The sequence below is a fragment of the Staurois parvus genome, unplaced genomic scaffold, assembly GCF_062004578.1.
Source record: "Staurois parvus isolate SC_StPar_1 unplaced genomic scaffold, SC_StPar_1.0 ptg000053l, whole genome shotgun sequence".
NCBI lineage: Eukaryota > Metazoa > Chordata > Amphibia > Anura > Ranidae > Staurois > Staurois parvus.
In genome coordinates, this window is record NW_028317849.1 from 5320792 (window position 1) to 5339526 (window position 18735).

General features: G+C 41.7%; 1 protein-coding gene and 1 long non-coding RNA gene across 2 annotated transcripts in view; one reads left to right on the forward strand and one right to left on the reverse strand.

The window, feature by feature from the left end:
- Positions 1–17865, reverse strand: part of INSR (insulin receptor) — a 176067-nt gene extending 158202 nt beyond the window's left edge. The window contains exon 1 of the mRNA XM_089667526.1: positions 17017–17865. Within this exon, the coding sequence (XP_089523652.1) occupies positions 17017–17143 (127 nt within the window). The 5' untranslated portion in view covers positions 17144–17865. The remainder of the gene's footprint in view (positions 1–17016) is intronic.
- On the forward strand, positions 16746–18086 carry LOC149470094 (uncharacterized). The gene is made up of 2 exons (XR_016310793.1): positions 16746–16947; positions 17042–18086. It is a non-coding gene; the product is annotated as an uncharacterized LOC149470094 (long non-coding RNA).
- Positions 18087–18735: the final 649 nt, after the last annotated feature.

An 18735-nucleotide genomic window follows, 5' to 3' on the forward strand; every position in this document is an offset into this window, starting at 1 on the left:
GATGACATTAATGTGCCTTCCAGAGGCGAAAACCTGCGAGAATTCACCCTTGCACTGGGCTGGAGTTAAAGCCAATTGTGTTGGCAGGCCAGGGGCTATCAAAAAAAAAAAAAACACACAGGCCTTTTGTTTGACATAGGTCCACTTTGAGGGTCCTTTCACACGGGGAGGACCCGTTTAGCTGATCCACTTGCTTAGTGGAGATCTCTCTGCTGAGCAAGCGGATGGCAGGTCTACAGTTGTGTCCAAAATTATTCAACCCCCACTGAAATTGAGTGTTTTGGCCAGTTTGACATTGCTTTTGATCATTCAGTCATCTTGCTTACATTTACATTAAAGAGGCACTTGTAGGTCAGACAAATATAACATAACAGTTATAATGAAATAACCACAAATGTCTTTTCTGTGCTCACAGCATTATCAGTTTTATTCAACCCCCAAGTGACATTCAATCTTAGTACTTAGTACAGCATCCTTTTACAGTTATAACAGCTTTTAAACGTGAAGCATAGCTTGACACAAGTGTCTTGCAGCGATCTACGGGTATCTTCGCCCATTCTTCATGGGCAAAGGCCTCCAGTTCAGTCACATTCTTAGGCTTGCGCACTGCAACTGCTTTCTTTAAGTCCCACCAGAGGTTCTCAATCGGATTTAAGTCTGGTGACTGCGATGGCCACTCCAAAATGTTCCAGCCTTTCCTCTGCAACCATGCTCTAGTGGACTTGGAGGTATGCTTGGGATCATTGTCCTGTTGAAAGGTCCAACGTCTCCCAAGCCTCAGGTGTGTGACGGACTGCATCACGTTTCCATCCAATATCTCCTGGTACTGAAGAGAATTCATGGTACCTTGCACACGCTGAAGCTTCCCTGTACCTGCAGAAGCAAAACAGCCCCAAAGCATGATTGACCCTCCACCATGCTTCACAGTAGGCAAGGTGTTCTTTTCATCATAGGCCTTGTTCTTCCTCCTCCAAACATAGCGTTGATCCATGGGCCCAAACAGTTCTAATTTTGTTTCATCAGTCCACAGAACACTATCCCACAACTTTTGTGGTTTGTCCACATGGCTTTTGGCATACTGCAGTCGACTCTTCTTATTCTTTGGAGACAGCAAGGGGGTACGCCTGGGAGTTCTGGCACGGAGGCCTTCATTACGCAGTGTGCGTCTTATTGTCTGGGCTGAAACTTCTGTACCCACATCTGACAAATCTTTTCTCAGTTCCTCAGCAGTCACACGGGGACTTCTCTCCACTCTACGCTTCAGGTAGCGCACAGCAGTCGAAGTCAGCATCTTCTTTCTGCCACGACCAGGTAGCGTTTCAACAGTGCCCTTTGCCTTGAATTTGCGAATGATGCTTCCTAAGGTGTCTCTTGGTATGTTTAACATCTTTGCAATCTTCTTATAGCCATTGCCCTTCCTGTGAAGAGAAATCACCTCTTCTCTTGTCTTCCTGGACCATTCTCTTGCCTTCACCATGTTTGTAACCACACCAGTAAATGTCTAGAAGGAGCTGAGTATCACAGTCATTTTAAAGCTGCCTAATTGGTGCTTATTATGCTTGATTGCTGCTCGGTGACATCCACAGGTGTTTTCAATACCTGATGGAAAGCACCTGTATGAACCTCTGTTCTTCAGAGTGGTAGTCTTTAAGGGGTTGAATAATTGTGGCAATGAAGAAACCACATAAGAACCATTTACTACTGTATTACATAAACAATTGATGTCATTTTAGTTGCATTTGGGTAGTTACAACGTCCTTGTAGGATTTGATTCTGAATACAATTCCAAATGTACACTATAGTCCCTAAACCCCTTTACAGCATTGGGGGTTGAATAATTTTGGACACAACTGTATGTCTGTTATGCTGCTGCAGAGTGGACACAGAGCAGCTTGCTCTCCTAAATGGGCGGTCTGATGAAACAGACTACCTATCCGTTTCCATCTGACCCGATCCAACAGACAGAAAGGGAATTGGAAAATTAATTTTAATATTATGTTCTAGTCAATTGCTTCAAATGATGTGCTAGCTGCTTTACCTATTAGCCATTTGTTCCAAGCGCAATTCTTCTCTTTTTAACACTTAAAGTCACATACATCATTTAGTCGTGACTTTGGAGGGTTTACATTGATGTCTATGGCCCTCAAGTCGCAAGAAAGTCTGGCCAAAGTAATGCAGGAACTACTACAGATAGGAATGGTACTCATTGGGAAACATGGGGTGCGACTCTGGACACCAAAAAAGCATAAGTGTGAATGGGCTCTTACTGTTATCTCTGGTGATGTCAAATGTTATTGTTGTAAGTATTATGTAAGCAAGTTATCACTGCAATTGTACTGAACTGTTTACCTGCAATGCTTATATAGCATCAACATATAATTATAAGTAATGTTTACAAGTATATGTTCAATAAAACTTTAGTGCGGATACTATTGACAGTACACAAAACATTAGAAGATGTAAACACCGAGTCAACCCCTTACAGGTCAGGCATTTCAAAACCACATGTACTTCTCCAAGGTACCCTTTCTGGTTGAAGTTTAGCAGCACATTAGGCTCAATTCACAAAGCTAACACACTAGGAAAAAAGATACTAATTTCCTAAAAATAGATAACTGTTATGGTCAACGGAGTCCATTAAGATTTGAAAACCACAGTCACATAGCTAAAATGGGCATCCATATTCTTGTTTTAAAGCTTTGTAAATTAAGCTTGTCTGACCACTCCATAAGTGCAGTATGTGTGCTGAACACACTTGTACACAGATTCAGGGGCTTAGCACAAGAACTATGGGCCAAACAGAGAATAATTCTTGCTGCAAATACAACCAATTAAATTTCTTGTATGGCAAATGAGGCTTAGTCTTTGGTCACACCAAATCAGACTCTGAAAATCGCACAACTTCACTTGAATTCGTATGTCAGTCCAGCTTCAGGTGCGACTTGGAAGACATCTGTGCAATTTTATGTACAGATGTCTATGTCAGTTGCACCTGAACTTGCAAAAAGTAGTGCATGAATTGCTTTCAAAATCGGTACGACTCCGACGGAGTCGGTATTGCACCAATATGACCGCTTTCATTGCGGACAATAGAAGGTGTCTTGTCATGCAATTTGAAACTATCAAACTGCACAACACAAGTCACATCGCTGTGACCAGGGACTTAATGTTGATAAATGTAAAGTTATGCACTTGGAGGCTAAGAATATGCATGCATCATACACAGCCCTCAAAATTTCCACTCGCCCTCTTGCATTGGGCGAGTGGATATAACTTGGGGGGTGAGCAGCGCCAGGACTAGGGGTGGCGACAGTTACAAGGACCAATCTCCCTGTATGGCTTTTAATGAAGAAGCTGAAGCTGCAGGAGGGAGAGGAGGAGATGCGGCTTCCAGCTGCTTCACTGAAAGCCATACAGGGAGATAGGTCCTCGTAACTGCCCCCATCGCTGCACCAATCATCATCTCCGATCCTTCAGTTTCTTTCCGGGCCCTCCCCCCCCCATCCTGTGCACCAATAGGAGAGGCCCACCCACACCCCAGTCCATGCAGAAGAGGATGTGTTGGCGGGAAATTGTATACAGAGCAGCAGACAACTCTGTGATGCTTCTGATTGAGCATGTGAGTCAGGAACCATCCAACCTGCTTTCCCTCCCTTCACTCCTTTCCCTTCCTTCTTTCACTCTACTCCTCCCTTCCCTCTATTCTTTCCTACAAAACACATAATATAACTGGATACTAATATTTCAAAGGTAAAAGTTGATCCAGGGAATATTTGATTGCCTCCTGGGGGATCAGGAAGAAATTTTTTTTCCCTGTAGGAGAAAATTGGATCATGCCTTGCTGGCTTTTCTTTGTCTTCCTTTGCACCAACTGTGGAAATAGGATAGTGGATATATGGAGTGTGTGTAATATATATATATATATATATATATATAAAAATGTGTGTGCTTTTTTTATACATAGGCCCCATTATATTAGTGCAATTTTATACAATACATACACACACACATATACAGTCAGGTCCATAAATATTGGGACATTGACACAATTCTAACATTTTTGGCTCTATACACCACCACAATGGATTTGAAATGAAACAAACAAGATGTGCTTTAACTGCAGACTGTCAGCTTTAATTTGAGGGTATTTACATCCAAATCAGGTGAACGGTGTAGGAATTACAACAGTTTGCATATGTGCCTCCCAGTTGTTAAGGGACCAAAAGTAATGGAACAATTGGCTTCTCAGCTGTTCCATGGCCAGGTGTGTGTTATTCCCTCATTATCCCAATTACAATGAGCAGATAAAAGGTCCAGAGTTCATTTCATTTCAAATCCACTGTGGTGGTGTATAGAGCCAAAAATGTTAGAATTGTGTCGATGTCCCAATATTTATGGACCGGACTGTATGTATATATATATATATATATATATATATATATATATATATACACACACACACTTGTATATATGTTTGTAAAGATTACTGCAAGTATCAGTTATTATAGGAAATCTATGCACTGTTCATTTTGGAGCCAATTTGTACAAGCTGACGCAGAGCCAAAGCTGGTCCAAAATTTGATGAAACAAATGGCACTAAAGAATGGCACTATTCTGGCAGTAAGATGTGATAATCTATCTCCTCCTGTGCCACCATCCCCTCCCTCCTAGATTGTAAGCTCGAAAGAGCAGGGCCCTCGAACCCCTCGTGTATCACATTGTATTGGTATTGTTCTGTCACATGTTCTGTCCCCCTTTGTAATGTACAGCGCTGAGCGAACTATTGGCGCTTTATAAATACTGTATAATAATAATAATAATTGGGCTACATGGTGTAATTCCTCCTTTTATAAAAATGGGATTAAATAAACACCTGAGGGCAACAGAAGATCCAGCACATAATGTTCTTAGATGATCAGTATTCATTCAAACAGAATTCTTAATAGTCCTGTAACCATACTAATAACTTTGATGCAGTATCTACGGAATCAGAGCAGTTTGTGTGTCAGGAGCCGTTTGGTTGCTTGAAAGGTCTAATTTCTGTGTTTTGCTGGAAGTAGCAATTGTGAATAAAGTTAAAAGGTCATTCTATATATTACTGAATGTATGTTATGGATCGATACAATTGGTCAGATCAACCACTGGTTTCAAATATTGCTTTAGCATAAGGGATCTTCACCCTCCGTCATGGAATCTCATTTCTTATCTTGTGGCAATTCTCCTATTGCACTCTCTATAATGCAGTGTTTCTCAACTCCAGTCCTCATGGACCCCCAACAGGTCATGTTTTCAGGATTTCCCTCAGATGAAACAGCTGTGGTAATTACTAAGGCAGTGAAACTGATCAAATCACCTGTGCAAAATAATGGAAATCCTGAAAACATGACCTGTTGGGGGTCCATGAGGACTGGAGTTGAGAAACACTGCTATAATGTAACATTAAAGGACTTCTCTAGCCAACATATATATCTGTATTTGTTTTGCCTAAAATAGGAAAATATTATTATGACTATTGTAACCTTTTTATCCTTCCTGAATCATATTGTGAAGATTTCCCCTCATTTTCTGTCTTGGAGACACAACAGGAAGTCTGGACAAATAATACCAATGTGACAGAGGTTCTAAATCTTCCACATTCTATTCCATGTTAATCATTAGAAACACTTAAATGGAAAACTGAACAGGGAAAACTATCCCCCACCACATAACATTATATAGGACAAGGCAAATGGGCCAAGCTGAGAATTCACATAAAGCAGTCTCTCCTCCAGAGTTTCGGAACAATACTTTGAAGTATGTAGACAATGACTCAAATGCAATCGAAAAATGAATATTAGCTTTTAGTTTTTGGGTAGAATGACCCTTTAACATGTATTGGAAGGGTATCCATTGGGAAATGTCTGTCCAAAGCATAACACCTAAATTACTGTTTATATTTTAAACATAAAAGCGATATTGGATTCTGTACAGTGTAAGTGAACATTGTAAAAGCAAGCTGCTTCTCTGCTTTCCAACCTTGTGTAGCAAGTAGCTGACATCATCTAGCAGCCTAGAATGCATAGCCAAGTCTCTGTGCTTAACCTGCTTATATAGTACACAACGCAATATAGTAGAGAAGCACGAGACTCAAGTGGTATGTCAAAGCTGACAAACTTATAATCATGTGGTCATCACCAGGCCAAGTTCATGTTGCAGTCAGTTGGGATTTCATAAACATGCTGGCTAATTTATATGCTGAATGAATAAAGTGTGCATAACAAGAAAACAGAAACATGATTAAGCTGTGCTAGTTTTGTCATACAAATTTGCTACATTTGCCAGTCTGGTATAGGCATCTGTGAATTAGCCAATTAACATTTAGGGCTCATGCACACAGGCGGTTTAGTTCATTCAGTGAAAAAAAAAAAAAAAAAGCTGTTGGGCACAGGTGCAGTGTACAATCAATGACAAGCTGAAATACGTGACAACTCAATACGGTTTCAATTAGTACTTGTGTTTAGGGCCTTCTGCTTTCAGGGACTTATTCCTGCATCTGGGGCATAAGACAAGCTGGTACATTTTTTCAGATGTTAGTTCAGAAAAAAAAAAAAAAAAAACTCTGCGCTGTTCAATTATGGGATTATTATGTACTTACTACGGTGACATAGGTTATCCTGTCTGCGGACCAAAGAACCAACGTGACAAATCAGTCACAGTTCAGATATCTGATCACTTCTTAAGACTTCTGTACTTTTTCTATACTCCCTGTAGTTTTATCCTGGGGAGTGCATAGAGAAAAGAGAAAAAAAAAAAAAAGCATGCAAAGTCGTTGACCTTTTTACAAGTCCAATTTTCTAACTATTCCGACCAATATAAAAAAATGCAAGAGGTCGTATATCAAAAGGTGATAATTGATACTTGCCCTTAAATCCATTAATGCTAAAACAGCATGACCCCAAACTCCAGACTGCTAACTAATCTTTTTTTTTAATATTTTACCAAGTTTTTTCCCTCCCTCCCAACAGTACAGCAAATGTTCGTTTTCTTAGTGTTTGTTGACAGCAGGGAACAGAGAAACCTTTGGACCGCAAACTGTGTGTTGAACTTTAGTTGTTTTTTTGGGCAATGCTCTCCCCTCCTAAAACGTTTGTAATACAAAAAGACAATGATTCTTGCAGAAATGGCAAGCTGTCAATAATATATTTCCTTGTAGGTTCAGTGAAGACTGACTATGCGGTATTATTTGCAATGATCAAAAGAAAAAAAAAAATAGAAACTCTCTCAACACTATTATCTGCATGTTGGGCAAGCTCCCCTTACTTTATAAGCCCTGGTGCCAACTTATTTGTGCAATGAACTGCAAAAAGAGACAATGAAATATTGGCCCAAAATTCACAGCCTGCCCCATCTATATTTTACGGCTCAATAGCTTTTCTGTTGCATAGCAAAGAGGATATTAAGCTTGGATTTCTGCTTGTACTCCGAATTGCATTAATCTGCCTTTATGTGCTGGGCTACTCTTGCTAAAATTTCCAGTCTCCATTTTCTGTCTGCCTAGTAACATTGCTATTGGTTATTTCTACACTATACAAAAAGGATTACTTCCTAAAACATCAAATCTGCCACAATAACATTCCTGTTTGGAATGTCAGTTACCTGGTCACATTGCATCATGAAGAAAATTCCCTAGAAAAGAAGAACTTATACTTGCCCACGTCTCCCATCTCTCCTCCATTCCAGCTCTGCAGCCTCCTTAAGACCCTATGGCATACTTGGATACTTGTGTCCCATGTTATTGTTTCGTCCTCTGACCCCTATGTCACTTATGAGTCCTGTAGTGACATAGGGGATCAAAGGATGGAAGAAAAGTGCACAGCACTGGACTCATGCACCTGACACTCCCTAATGTGTTGAATCCCAAAGAGTCTTAAGCTGGGTACACACTATAAGAAAATCGGGCGAACGAGCGTCCAGCTCTCCTCAATATTTCACAGCAAGGCAAACCAGAAGATAGTACGAATTGTATGAAAATTCTCAAACCACAAAAGGTTTTTTTGTTTGATGTAGAAATGTTGTAACGTAGATTATGGTTTCTGATCATTCTCAGTCTTACGTATCGGATTCTTCTTGTACAAAAACAGTACACATTAAACTAAATTGTTAGATATGTTAATGTACGAGAAAAATTTTGTAGTTTGTCCCTTTAGAAATTTTAGTTTGGAAAGTCTGAATCGGATGTCAAAAGTTGTGTGCACACTATATGAAAATTGAATGATTGTACTTGGAATGTACTATGGAATTTTTCTTTCGATTTTCTTATAGTGTGCACCCAGCTTTAGAAAGTCTGCATTGAAGAAACCAAGGGAACAAAGAAGACCCAGGGAAGGCGAGTAGAACAGCTCTTCTCTTCATTGTAGAGAAATGTTTACAGGATTGTACTGCAACCTGAGTGGTTCAATTTAAATCCAACTCAACAAAGATCACACAAAAAATGTAAAGCGTGCAGAAGAATTATAAATTATTATAAATCTTTATTAACAGTTTTATTTCAAAAGATAAAATACCGGTTTCCAAAAAGAGAAATAGTTCTTCCTATCTTCATGCGGCACAGTTACTGGTTTACACACAAAAGTTAAAATCCACAGGATTTTTCTCACACTACAAACAGCTTTGTACCTTACTTTGTGAGAATCAGCGCTGGAAAATACAATATTGACATCAGATAAAAGTCCAATTAGTCAGGCTGCCAATTTCACATATGCCTATAATAGGAGATCTCTTGCTGCAATTCAGGTCGCAAAGTCTAATGTACTGTGATATAATAAAAATGTTTAACAAACAAGCAACAATTTAGAAAATGTAAAAAACATTAAAAAAATGTAAGCCACAACAAAATGCCAAAAACTTCCAGAGGCACATCACTGGTATACTAAAAAAATATTAACGTTTGTCAACCTTTAAGGCTAGGTTCACACTTATGCAGTTTGCGTTTGATCCGTTCCTGCAGTGCATTTTTGGACATGCAATTTTTTTAATTACTTTTTTCTTGTTGCTAGGCAGATTTAAAATGCAAAAACGCATCAAAAATGAATCTAAAATGCACTACATGCTTTTCTGCAGTGTTTTCATTGAAGTTTATAGTACCAAAAATGCTACCTTTTTGCGTTTAAAAAAAAAAAAAAGGTCCCTGAAACTTTTCAAAAAACGCACCGGGTGAAAACGCAGAGATGTGAAAGTGTCCCATAGAAAATTATGTTAAATGGACTGCAGTGCGTTTCAGCAAAACGCTGCGATAAACACTTAGGTGTGAACCTAGGGAAAAGGGTCATTCAACTAAAGTGATAATTCACTTATGGGTTGTGCTTGGTGGGCTGAATAACCTTTTGGCTTTGTAGATCTGGAAGCTTGGGGCATTTTGCTGGGGGGATTCCAACTCCCTACAGTAATGTCAAGCTCTTTTTCATTCAAAACAAAAATAAAATAAGACACAAAATCCAGCAGGGAGAGTGGGTTCCCGCTTATCATTAGGGGTGAGTAAGCAAAATCCAATTTTTTTTTTTTTTTTTTTTTTAATGTAGACTTGTCCAACCTACATAGAATCATAGGATACATACTTAGGACTCTCTGGACACCTAAGGTACTTGACTCTCTGCAGATTAGAAAGGTCCATGAGAATCAAAAATTAGCAACTGACCGATCCAGTTTGGTTTGAAAATTTCCAAGCAGATCTGTGGAAAGTCATGCAGCTCAGGTTACCAGACAGAAGTGATTTATAGATTATATGGTTCTTCACACACTGGACGAGTCTGAAAAAACATTTTTGGAAATTTTGTAAAAATTATGGGTTCATTTGATATTGCAAGCTATGGAAACCCAGGGAGAGATTTTGGCAGCAGGAACTCAGATATTGCTTCAATTCTTTAATATTTATAAAATAGTGAAATATCAGTTTTGACAACGTTTGGTTTCTTCAGTTAAAGAGATGGATGACTGTTAGTAAATGCTATACTTAAGCTCATTTCAGTGATATCAATAGTACTTTCTATAGGATTGGAAGGATGCACAATGCGGTACAAGAGATGATAGTTTATCATAGAAAACTACCATAAATTAGACAGATTTCTAAAACTTCCAAGTGTTAATAAACATGGAGCTCTTTTGTTGAAACTTTAGTATACCTAACCACTTGCCCTCCAGAGGATTTACCCCCATTCCTGACCAGGCCATTTTTTGCGACATGGCGCTGCGTTACTTTAACTGGTAATTGCACGGAATTGCAACGCTGCACCCAAATTAAATTTATGTCCTTTTTTCCCATAAATAGAGCTTTCTTTCGGTGGTATTTGATTGCCTGTGCGGTTTTAATTTTTTGTGCGATAAACAAAAAAACTGACAATTTTTACCAAAAAAAAAAAAACACAGAACAAAAATTATTGACTTTTTGCTATTAAACATGTCCTGTAAAAAAAAAAGTCATAAATTTAGGCCAAAATGTATTTTGCTACATGTCTTTGCTAGAAAAAAAAAAAAATCCCAATACGTGGAAATGAATTGGTTAAAGCGTCTACAAATGGCAGGATACTGGATTATATATATATATATATATATATATATATATATATATATATATATATATACACACACATATATACACACATACAATAGTAATGGCGGCAATCAGTGACTTATAGTGGGACTGCAGTGGGCATTCTGACAGTGGGGGGAGGGAACTGTTACTGACATCCCCAGTGACACCAATACTGTGATCAATGCACTGACACTATTAATGACACTGGGCAGGAAGGGGTTAACATCTGGGGTGATCAAAGGGCTAACTGTGCTGGTTTACTGTGTGCGCTTTAGTGTGTAAGTACATTGCTTTGTATTGCTCTGCACAAACCAATGTCCAGGAGCTGACGGGAGAGATCTGTATTGTTTACATACAGGTCTCTCCCCCATCAGTGATGCTCGGCAATCTCCGGGTACCCCGCGGGGAATCACCAGCCGAAACCCAGTGATAGACAGCGGAGACCCCAACCCAGAAACGCAAAATCACGCACGCACGCAAACACGTGATTTTCGCAGCCCTGCCACCCTGTTGTAGTATTTCTGCTACAGGGTGGCAGGAAAGCGGTTAAAAAAGAAAAAAATCAGCATAAGCGATATTACTTAGTATTACTCTGATGTGTCGCTTGTGCTCCTGCATTGCTTAAAATATTCCTTGTCTGATGCCCCCCTATCCCCGCTGCCATAACACTAATCAACAGATTGAAGGGCATGGCTATGCCCACTTCATGTTAATAGTAGCTAATGTCCTTGCTACTTTTTTCACTAAACTAGTGTAAGATTACAAGCAGTATAACATGCCTCAACTACATGTAAAATGCCCTAGTGTGACCATAAACTTACTTTTTACTTCCCAGTTACAGGACGATGGCCCCATAAACTTCAAGATAGGGGAGGGCACGCATTGATTACAGAATGAGGACAAGAGAAACATGCCCACTGGAGGACAGAGATGAGGGGAAGAGTTGTTTGCTGCTCTAGGCATCTCAGGGAATTGATACACGCCAGGAGCATGCGTGCAAGGATGACACTGTAGAAGGAGACACTAAAGTAGCGGACAGCAGTGTTAGTGCTAAAGGGAACGACATGAATCAGGTGGATGAAGAATGTACAAAGAGGCATCACAACTGTCAGAAACAGTGGCTTTTCGGATGCCTATTTTCTGCCTCACTCCTTTGAGTTTTCAATTAAAGGATACTGGGCAGGAGGATGATGACAGAGCCACCCACAAAGCGAAACTTGTTCAGTGTATAGCTTGCATTAGCCTAAATATGCTCCAGAAATATGTGCCACAGCACCTGAGGCTCGATTCACACCAGATGCGATGGGGCTGCACTGGGTGGTTATTTCAGCGCAATTCCACCACATGACAAGGCAAAATGCCTGGTCTCCTGTGCTGCGTTGTGCAGGCATGGTGAGCTGAAAAAAAAAAAAAAAAAGTAACAGTGCATGCACTACTTTTTTCAGCACAGTGCATCGCGAGGCAGTCAACTGAACTTTATGAAATGTCTGTGTGAAAGAAAAAAAAAATAAAAAAAGGGAACAGTGCGGTACAGAGCAGCGATTCCCGCCAGACCGCACCGCACACCAGCCACTGCATTATAAAGTGCTGGTTGGTATGAATGGACCGTTAATGACTGTGTTTGAAGAGTTTATATCAGTTTCAGCAACAGCATGAGGTGCCCTCACTTGAGAGTCTAAGGATAGGTCCACACTAGCCGAAGCTCTAACAAGCAATGCGCAATGGATTGCTTTTCAGAGTACGGCTAAGCAGGCACTGTCAGGTGTTCAGGAGGTGATCCTGCCACCTCCTGAATGCCTGCTTTTTTTTTTGTTCAGGCAAATGGCTAAATGTGTCGCAACTGAGAGGCAAGTGTTTGGCTTGCAGTTGTGGCACAGCCCATTGCCATTAATGGCCAAGTTTGACAGACAGTGCCGTCTGTCAACTTGGCGTGTTGCGTTTAATCTGCCGCAGCATGTGATTAGTCTACTGTGGCTGTTTACTCTTTAGGCAGGCAGTAACAGTAAACCACGGTTCAATTGGTGGTTACTGCCCTTCAGCTGCCTATGTAAAAGAAGCCTGAAGAATTGCCCCATCAATGTGAACCAATGCCTCTGTCCTTTCAACTCAAAGCAGCACAATCTTTGTTGAGCGTTGGTCTGTATAAGGAATGATATGGGACTTGTTAACACCATGCAAGTAAAAAAAAAAATGTGTTGCAGTAAAACATGCCAAAGCACTTTATATGTGCTGTTGGGTCGCCATTTAACCACCTTAGCGCACATGTACAGTGTGCAGGAATGCACCCATGCAAATGCTTTGTGTCCTGGCTTTTTGAAAAATTCTGCAGTGCCTATTTTCATGGATTGACAGTCCATAGAATTTGAAAGGACTGCCTAGCGCAACATACCCAAATGCAGAAAATGTGGTATGAATGTTTTTATCTGGTATAGTTTGTTGATGTGTACCATTAGGTAGATTTCCTTTACTTGTTGTGTCAAGACACAAGTAAGTTAAAATCTTCTCTTAGTTGTGCAAGTGTGCCCACTGGAAGATTCCCCTCTAATCTAGGTTCCAGTGACTTTAAAATGTTTGATTTCCCTCTTCCTGACAGTGGTCAGGAGGACAAACAGAGAGGGTAAATCTTCCCAGCAGGGACTGAGACACAAACAAAAGCCTGACTTGGTTTTAACTCTTGCTTTAGATACACTTTAAGTTAAAACACTGTTTATATAGGAACTCATAGGCATCATCCCAGTAGTTACACACAAGCAGATCATGCAATATGCATAAGGATCAGATACCTGGCCCTTCTCCAAAGTATTGCTGAGCATGAGCAGCAACAACGATTTCTTTGACTCCTCAGTTTTGTCAACAATTTGTCTTCCAGGTTTCCTTTTTTTTAACTGAATGCCTACACAGTTAATGATCTGTTTACTGAACCTGGACGATTGCGACTTTGCAAATGCTGTTACCTTTATGCAAAATCTTTCACTTAACTGGAAGATTTTTGTAAGCAACACATCACCAAAACAGTTTTCAGTCATTTGTTCCCAAGGACACAGCTCTTCATTGCATCACTCCAAACACTGACCTACATGTAGCGTGCGCATGCACACGCATACACACAAAAACACAATTACCTTTTAACAAAAATAATACTTTAGTCAGAAAATTAAGTCCTGCTAGATGATTTCATGCTGGCCCCTTTTGCAGGTATAGCTATGTGCAGCACAATAGCTAAATGGTTAGCACTTCCGCCTGGCAGTACTAGGGTTGTTGGTTCAAAGGTCAACCACGGCATCACCTGCCTGGAGTTTGCATGTTCTCCCTGTGCGGGTTTCCTCCGGGTACTCCGGTTTCCTCCCACACTCCAAAGACATGCTGGTAGGTTAATTGGGTCCTGTCTAAATTGTCCCTAGTATGTGTATGTATGAATGTGAGTTAGGGACTTTAGGTTGTACACCCCTTGAGGGTTAGGGACTGATGTGAATGTACAATATATATATGTAAAGCGCTGCATAAATTAAGAGCGCTATACAAGTAATAAATAAATGTAAAACATTAACAAAAAAAGTGCCTATACTATTTAAAATCCAATAATACACTGTCTCACCCTGCTCAGCACATGCTCAGTTGCTCTCTATGTTTCAGCACTTTCCCAAAGATGTAGAGGCTAAACTGATGACAACCTAAAGATTTATGGCTAGTAGTTCATTGATTCTTCCTGTCAGTATATCTGTTTGCTTGCACATCCCGTACGGGCAATCTGATATACTGACAGATCTGCAGGAGACCTGCATGGCACCTGGTTTACAGGCTCCTGCAACAAACAATAATAAATGCACATTTTTTTAACTGCAAAAAAAAAAAATGCGCATTTTTTTTATAAAGGTGAAACTAAACCCTCCTCCTCTACAGCTAAGGAAGTGGCCATCTTAGCTTCTGTTTGCTCTGCAACTGTCATGGTGCTGCACATGTGATCAGTTATGACCCCAACCATTTGATAGTTTAACAGTCTGGTTGAAAGCACAAGCAAATGTGACAGTTAGCAATCCTGGCATGTGGGGAATTCAACTGTTTTTGAAACTGTTCACACCTATGCGTGTTGCAATTGATGAATTTTTCTGGCATATTTAGCGGTGTGGCTTTAACTGCCTCCCACCCGCCATATAAGGAAATGACGGGCACAAGGCGGTTCTCTCGTTCTGGGAGGGAGAACGTCATATGACGTCCTCCTACACTAACCTACACTGGGGGCGTGCAGCATGGCGATCAGTGCTGCACTGTGTTCCTAGGACACAGCGGATCATCGATCAACGGAAAGAGCCGAAGATGTCGGCTCTGTCATGTGATCAGCTGTGTCCAATCACAGCTGATCGCATGTAAATAAGGAAAGGCCAGTTATCAGCATTTCTCTCCTCACAAGCTGTCACGCTGACAGCTCGTGAGGAGAGGAGAGCTGGTAATCAGCATTCCTCGGAGGGGACATGTACACTGATCATCAGGGCACTGATGATCAGTGTAGCCCCAGCAGTGCCACCTGCCAGTGTCCATCAATGCCACCTTCCAGTGCACATCAGTGCCACATATCAGTGCCCATCTGAGCTGCCTTACAGTGCCACCTATCAGTGCCAGTCAGTGACACCTAAAGTGCGCATCAGTGCCATATATGAGTGCTGCCTTTCAGTGCCCATCAGTGCCACCTACCAGTGCAGCCTATCAGTGCCCATCACTGCAGCCTCATTAGCACACATCAGTGAAGGAGTAAAATCACTTATTTACCACATTTTATAACGAACTAAAAAGTTGTTTTTGGTTTGTTTAGCAAAACATAAAAAACCCAGAGGTGATTAAATACCACCAAAAGAAAGCGGTCTCAAAAAAAAATTATAAAAATGTTATGAGTATTTTATTATTATACAGGATTTATATAGCACCAACAGTTCGCTCAGCGCTGTACATTATAATACAACACAGTACAGTAACCATACAATTCAATACACGAGGGGCTCGAGGGCCCTGCTCCTTGGAGCTTACAATCTAGGAGAGTACAGTGGATGGGTACAGTGTTGCATGACCGCGCAATTGTCAAAGTGCAACAGCGCTGAAAGTTGGAAATTGAGTAGGAAGGGGGTATAAGTGCCCTGTAGGCAAGTGGTTAAACACATTTTTTTACGTGTTTTTTGGAAAATTTGTTAGAGGAAGGTGTTTGCTGTCATGCAGGTGAAAAACACAAAACTCAGTGGAAACACATCAAAAACACAATACCTGCGTTTTTTTATGTGGTGCCATTGAATTCTATTGAACCAAATACTCAAACTGCTGTGGATAAGGGTCCCTGACCCTTTCCAAAAAATGCACAGATGTGAAGGTGAACGATAGGAAATCATCATAGACTGTAGTGCATTTCTGCAAACTGGGAAAAGCACTGGAAACCACACAAGCGTGAACGCAGCCTAAATTGTTGGGTTTAGCTCCGCTTTAACTGAACAAGCAAAAGTTAGAAGCCGATTGGCTACCATGCACAGCTGCTCCTGATTCTGAGTGCCCCAGTTTTAGTAAATCTCCCCCACAGTCCACCTGCATATGGTTCTAGCCGCATAAACAAAGCGTTCCTTTGGCCACAGTGCCTCTGTAAACGAAGCCTTAGTGTAGATTCAGACGTGCATCTAAATCTACCTCTCCTCTGAAGCTTGATCTGCTTTTGGATCGCACTCCAGAGGTGACTTGACAGGCAGTAAGGAAGTGATGCGACGCCTCCTAACTGCCTATTTTAACCCCATTTGTGTTGACAAATACATTGCAGGCAGTTGCAGGATGTTTTTGGTGCTCCCCCCTTGTGGTGTCACAAGCCTGGGTCAATTTTGGAGATATGGAAGTAAAGCATCGCGACTGTGACATGTGAACAGGGTAAAAACCTGGCTCAACTGCACATTTTTACCACCCCCACCTGCATGACTACGAGACAGTATACTGTCTCCCTTTAAACCCTGCAAAAAAACAAAACGCACACTATCAAAAAATAAAGCATGTGTTGGGCTTTGTAATAAAACACGTTTCCAAACGCTGACTTTCTGTCCACAATCACATCCTATAGACGTTGCCCTTCACCTCCTGCATGTACACAGCCATGTGTCTATGTGAAAATGTTAACGTAGCCTAGAAGGAGGCGGTGTCCCCAGCAGGCAGACCGACCCTCCCCCACTGTTTACCATTTCGACCGAAACCAGCTGCGAGGCCTAGTACGCGGGGCGCAGCACGCAGCCTCGAGTACGGGCCACGCCGCTTCCCCGCTCACCGATACCAGTCCGCGCCCGCCGCCGCGCTTTACGTGCTAGGCCCAACACCGTAAAAGCGCACGTGACCCGCTGTACTCTACCACACGCAGCTTTCGTGAGGTAAAATAAACAGCGCGCGTTCCCGTGTTACAATGCAAAGTGCCAGTGACACGTAAATGTTGCACTTACTTTTGCCATGGTTGTGTCCGCACAGGAGGACGATGGTGAGGAGAGCCAGCAGCACGGTCCAGCCGGATCTGGGAGCGGGGTGGTTGTTATTGGGCTGCCCCACACCCACCATTTCAGCCAGTCCCATACCCGAGCTTGTGGTATAGCTTCCCTCAGAGCACTGCTCCCTTCCCAGTCCAGAGATGGAAGCTGAGGAGCCCAGCTGCGTCCTATTTTATGATGGGAGTCTTACAGCTCAGGTCCTGTGGCAGCATGATGGAGAAAACAAGCAGCTTTAATTGAGGAGGCCGGAGAAAGCAAAGCCAAATTCCTCACACACAATCTGCAGACCCTTGTCCCTCTCGCCAAGCTCTGCTTCTTATATACAGCCCAGCAAGTTTCCTTTTCTGGGAACACAGGAAAATATTTAAAAAAAAATCAAAAAGCTTCCTGAAACTTAGACAGGAAATGTATGCAGCTTTTATTTTGTTTGTTTTCCAGCCTAAAAAAAGGGCAATTTCCTAGAGGCGCGTCAATGGCTGGAAAATGCCCGGTTTAAATTCTTCAATGGGGCCCACCAGCGCAGGAACCTGAAAGACTCGAACGCTTGCAAAACGTCTTGGGCCTGAGGAGAAACACACGGGGTGCTGAGGCGGACGGATCGTTGGCCTGCTCAATCGTACGGATCGCCTTCCTGCTGGGACTTCGCCTTTCCCAAGGAGCGTGCGGGGGGAAAAGCGTAAGAAAAGGTGCTGGAAGCGGAAAATCTGTAGAAAAATATAGACATGTAGGTTACTAGTTCTTGCAAAGTCTCTCGCCCCCCCTTTCCAACCCGTATCCAACCAGTAAACAAGAGCTGTTAGTCAGCTGGGAGAGGAGGAGAGGCTCTCGGAACATGTGGGGTGGAGTTGGCTGAACGCTGGAATGGAGTGACTGGGCGAGCTCACACAGGACGACAGCTTTGTTATTCAACAGCTCAGGCTGTTTGGGAGGAAGGCAGATCAGGAAGCGCAAGCAAGAAAAAAAAAATACTTGTTACATAAAAAGGATTACAAAATATAAAACAAAATAAAAAAAAAAATTCTAAATGATGGAATATTACACCTTGTTATTATTATACAGTATTTATATAGCAGCAAGAGTTTGCTCAGCACTGTACATTATAGTGGGGGACAGTACATGAGACAATACAGTAACAATACAACACAGGAGAGGTTCAAGGGTCCTGCTCCTTGGAGCTTACAATCTAGGAGGAAGGGGATAGTGGTACAGGAGGAAGGGGCTGTGGGGGATGGAGTGGTGGGAAGAGCGGAGGAGATGGGCAATTAGGTGAGGGAGGGGGTAGGCTTTCCCGAAGAGATGGGTTTTCAGAGTGCGTGAGGAGAGTAGGTGGCAGTCTGATGGATTGGGGTAGTGAGTTCCAGAGGATGGGGGAAGCCCTGGAGAAGTCCTGGAGACGGGCATGGGATGAGGAGACCAGGGAACTAGAGAGTAGGAGGTCTTGTGAGGAACTAGAGAGTAGGAGGTCTTGTGAGGAACAGAGAGTACGTTTTGGGTGGTAGTTGGATATTGTTCACATGTGCATCTAAACACAGTGGATCAACAGGAGAAAGGATTGAGGAGAAAAATCATAGGTATAGAATGGAAAGTTGGGAAGAGTTATATGGACCGGGGTAAATTGTGTGGGGGGATTGCAAAACTTATGGAAAGGTTTATATTTTGGATGTAAATAATACGTTT